Raw genomic sequence first — 4951 nt, forward strand, 5'->3', positions numbered from 1 at the left:
AATGTCTGTCCCTGTTATTCATTTTAGGTTACAGTTAATCAAAACCATTTAGTATTAAATTAATAAATCTAACCACTATGGTTATCTTTATTCTTTCATAACTTAAATTAACTTGGTTGATAATTTAAATTTAAATATATTCAGTTAGAAGTTATTATAATTTTTAAAAAAGAAAGATAAAAAAAATTAATAAAACAAAGCAATTGTTAATTTAGTTGGTGAAAGAAATAAGCAAGCAGTAATGCCAAAAGAAAAGCTAACGTGCCGGCATTGTCATAATGGTGTGTAAACAACCATGTTCTTCCTGCTCTCTGGAGAACTCCAAAGGTTATCTCGCTCTGTCACACAAAGCGCAATTGCAGCGAACAGGCTTCCACTGTGAACTCTAACCACGCTTTTCAACAGTCTCTTTGGCGCGTCTCCTTCACTCTCTTCGTTCTCGTTCGATTCAAATAAGGATTCTCTGAGCTCAATTCCATTGAGAAAATGTCTGTTGCAAAGAAGTTGATTAGATGTGTTATCCTTGACTTGGACGGCACGCTTCTCAATACAGGTTTGTTTAATTTCGTCAACACAGAATATTCGTCTTTGCTCACACAGTTGAAGCATATAATCGAGTATTTGCATTTTTTTTCTTCCTAATTGGGGCTATATTCTATAACGTTGGCGATTGCGAATGTTTTGATGCAGATGGCATCGTAGGCAACGTTTTGAAGGTTTTGTTAGGAAAGTACGGAAAGGAATGGGACGGCAGAGAAGCTCATAAAATAATAGGAACGACACCGTTTGAAGCTGCCGCTGCGGTTGTGCAGGATTATGAACTTTCCTGCTCGACGACTGAATTTCTCTCTGAAATTTCGCCTCTCTTCTCTGACCAGTAATAGTCTGTTGCGTCATATCTTATTTTGCGAAAGTGGAGTTTCACACGAGATAGACTTCTGGAAATTTATTAACACATAATGTCTTGAAATGAAACAATTGTCTGAAATTTTTGTTCGAGTTGGAGATACCGAGCTTGTATTTCCAATTTCTGAGGGGATTTTTCTCTTAAGTTTTGTGCTCTATTGTCATTTTAGGTGGCACAACATCAAAGCACTTCCTGGTGCTAATCGATTGATTAAACATTTGAAGAGTCATGGCGTTCCGATGGCCTTGGCGTCAAACTCTCCAAGGGAAAGCGTTGAAGCCAAGATATCATATCATGATGGTTGGTCAATTTCAGGAACCTTTGGCTTCTTGTGTTGCCTTTGCCTTTGGTTTTGTGTGTTAATTTAAGTATGGTGTTGTTTGTTCTTTTAATTTCTTTACGTGCAGGATGGAAGAATTCTTTCTCTTTTATAATCGGTGGAGATGAAGTAAGAACAGGGAAACCGTCCCCCGAAATGTGAGATGCAGTGATGTATTCTCTAGCTTTGATTAATGAAGGTGACCTGATTTCTACATTTGAAAGTTCTCCGTCTCCTAAAACTTTTATATCGTGTGTTGTGATGTTAGATTCCTTGAAGCTGCTAGGAGGTTAAACATTGAGCCCTCCAGCTGTCTTGTCATTGAAGATTCTGTGTGAGTTCCTTGATTCCTGTCTTTCTCCCGGTACTAATCTTTCATATGACTTCATGTGTCAGTTCTAAGTCTTCTTTGAAGGTTAAGCTTTCAGATGGGATGCTATTTGTTTTTATCCCCAATAAATTTCAGAAGAGAAACTTTTTAAAATTATTGGAATCCTATTAATTATATTTGTAAAATATAAAGATAACCCCTTTTCCTTTTGGTCTCTTTGTGGAAAAAAAAAAGATTTCAAACACTTTTTGGGAATCTCTAAATATCTTTCCTTCACTAGAGATTCTGTTTGGGTTTTGTAGCCTAAGAGGATTACAATTTTGAGTTTGTAATTAGTGTATGGTTTTGAAGTAAAAGAATCCCCTTTGTCTGAGGATGACTGTTATTTTGATATATCTGCCAGCCAAAATTGCATGCATTTTACCTAGGGATGGCGATTAGTTTTGAGGAAGTTAAACACAGTTACTGTGTTTGATGACAGTAGTTAGTGCTTACTTAACCAGGTGCAGTGAATGTGAGTGCCTTTATTAGCTAAGAAAGGGGGACTGGACTGGAAACACACAAGTGCTTGTTCTATGTTTGATTTTAAAAATGGTCATGGGAAAGAACAAAACAAACGATGAAAATAGATATAGGATAATATTCTAAATATTTGGTTCTCAATAAACCATGGGAATGAGACAACTTTTTGTCCCAGCACAACACTACTCAAAAGTAAAAAATACCCTTCAGTTTGGCTATACCCCAATTAATGCTAATGCAGAACAACAATTAACACCTAATTGGACTCATACCCAATGCAATCCTATGATCAGCCTCCAAAATTATATGGAAACATGGACTAAACAAAAGGTTGTATTGTAACTCTGCTTCTATTGTTTCTTCCCAATAAGATTCCTTCATAATAGTCATCTGTGCTCAGGTTGAATTAGCATTTCTCTATTGTGATTAAAACTTATTTCTGTGATATCTCCTTGCTTAATTGTTTGACGTCTTCACTTGTTACCACTTTCTATAACCTTGTCTCCATCCCACAAATTTATCCTTTCATACAAGCTGGACTGGGAATTTAGTTTAACATATTAATTTTAAAGGATTTTTCTTCACTTCCAAGTTATTTGTATCTTTGACAATATAGACATGTCTCCATCACTGTTTAACTTTCACTACATTATGATTACCCCTCTCCCTATCGTCCACAGTGATTGACATGTTGTAAACATCATTGCATAATTTATAATAGCCAAAGATTGCTTGCCTATTTCCTACTAGGTTTCTATAAATAAATGATGATTTTTATCTTATATTTTTTTCTCTATCCCTTAGGGATACTTCTTGTCCTCCGTATCTTTCTAAAAACATGTATACTTGGCTGCTTCAGACCTGGGGTTACTGCAGGTAAAACTGCTGAAATGGAAGTAGTTGCTGTACCATCACTTCCAAAACAGTCGCATCTCTACACTGCAGCAGATGAGGTGATCAATTCCCTACTTGATTTGCAACTCGAAAAGTGGGGTCTGCCTCCCTTTGAAGATTGTAAACCCCAAATACTTTAAGATAATCCTCTTTTCATTTGTTAGTGTTTCTTGTATTTGAACTAGTATTCTAAATTATTGTAGGGGTGGAGGGAACTTTGCCCTTAGATCCTTGGTATATTGGTGGTCCTGTTGTCAAGGGATTTGGTCGTGGCTCGAAGGTACTTGGGATCCCTACAGGTTTGTACATTGTTTCAACTTATTTCTTAAAGAACTGCTGGTCTATTATACTGTCTTAAACAATCTTTGGTGTATTTTTATATTAATAGTAACATGTGCTCTATTTTCTTCCAGCAAATTTATCGGCAAAGGGATATTCAGATCTCCTTTCAGAACATCCTGCGGGAGTTTATTTTGGTTGGGCGGGATTGGCAGCAAGAGGTGTTTTTAAAATGGTGATGAGCATTGGTTGGAATCCATATTTTAACAACAAAGAAAAGACTATAGTAAGTGTTATTATTCACCCCCAACTATAACTATTTACCAATCAATTTTCATATTATCTTCTGCTTTTTTACTGTAGGAACCGTGGTTACTTCATGACTTTAACGAGGATTTCTATGGGGAAGAACTGCGGCTTGTTATAGTTGGTTACATACGTCCCGAGGTATTAGCCGAATGAATATTTCGCCTACAATTTTTCTTTGTCATCCTTGAACTGTCCCTCGTATACTTATAAAGTTTCACTAAAATTGGGCATTGTGCATAACAGGCCAATTTTCCATCCCTTGAAAGCTTGGTAGCTAAAATTCATGAAGATCGCAGAGTTGCTGAAGGGGCTCTTGATCTTCCCTTATATTCAACTTTTAAGAATGATTTGTATCTGAGAAGCTCTTAGTACTCCCTCTTTTTTATCTCACAGTCTAGGCAATCCCAGGTGTTAATTGTTGTAAGCGCATAAGCGAGTTATTCCACTCGTTAAGTTTGCATTATACCCTTATTTCCCTATGGTTTATATTCATCAGTGACACAATTCAATGTGATTTGGAATACTTAAACCTATTTTGGAGAATTTTAGATCTTTAATTAAGTCCCTGACATTTCTTTCACTACATTTGCCACAAATTTTCATATATCCTAGGTGTCTGTTGTGTCCTATGTATGAACAGTGTCTTGATAGATTAAAATAGAAATTCTTGTAAATCTTTTATAACAAATTAACTCCTTTCTCTAAATGAAATACAAAGTTCAGATAATCAATTAACATGTTGTAATAGATTAACATAGAAAGCATTGCAATAGTTTTTCAAACTTTTACAAAAGTAATAAATTAAATGCTTGAAATAATTGATTAAATGGTTTTGAACTTTCTTTAAATTAACATTTTATTAGTTCTATAAGTAGAGTCTTGGTCTCTCTATTTTACATAACTATTACTATTGAGAAATACAAATTCTTTTAAAATAGTGCTTTCAATTTTTTGAGAACTGAAAAGGTTGTGTTGTGTTAATTGTATCAATCTTCTATTTTGTTTATAAAATGAACTTTAGTACACTCTTTAATTTTTGTAAATATATCATTTTGTGTAATATCCTCTTGGAGTGTGTTTAAAAGTCGATCTAGTCTTTGCTTGTTGTCTTTTGTAAGTTGCTTGCTTCTGTGGTACTTGTATAAGCTTTTAAAAGATAATGAAATCTAATTATTTTATTGTGATTTAAATCAGTCTAATTTTTGTTGTCTTGTCTCTTTCTTCCTTTATCTTCTATATACCATTCTCAACCAATTTTTTATTCATCTTGATTTCAAAATTAATTAGATTCTGATTGTTAGGTATATTATCTTTATTTTTTATCTTTAGTTATTTTATTATTATTATTTCTTATTTGTATTTAAAGGCATGATATCTTGAACGTAAGGTT

The 4951-nt window shown here is 34.3% G+C and overlaps 1 protein-coding gene across 1 annotated transcript; it reads left to right on the top strand.

Moving 5' to 3' along the window:
* The first annotated feature begins 242 nt into the window (after positions 1-242).
* On the top strand, positions 243-4141 carry FMN/FHY (riboflavin kinase/FMN hydrolase). The gene is made up of 10 exons (XM_088103746.1): positions 243-553; positions 691-877; positions 1077-1207; positions 1315-1384; positions 1495-1560; positions 2939-3093; positions 3177-3272; positions 3387-3538; positions 3616-3699; positions 3805-4141. Exons 1-10 carry the CDS (start codon positions 487-489, stop codon positions 3928-3930), a joined length of 1134 nt encoding a protein of 377 aa, XP_087959872.1. The 5' UTR covers positions 243-486; the 3' UTR covers positions 3931-4141.
* Positions 4142-4951: the final 810 nt, after the last annotated feature.

The sequence above is a fragment of the Vigna umbellata genome, chromosome 1, assembly GCF_029865625.1.
Source record: "Vigna umbellata cultivar VRB3 chromosome 1, Vumbellata_1.0, whole genome shotgun sequence".
Classification (NCBI taxonomy): Eukaryota; Viridiplantae; Streptophyta; class Magnoliopsida; order Fabales; family Fabaceae; genus Vigna; species Vigna umbellata.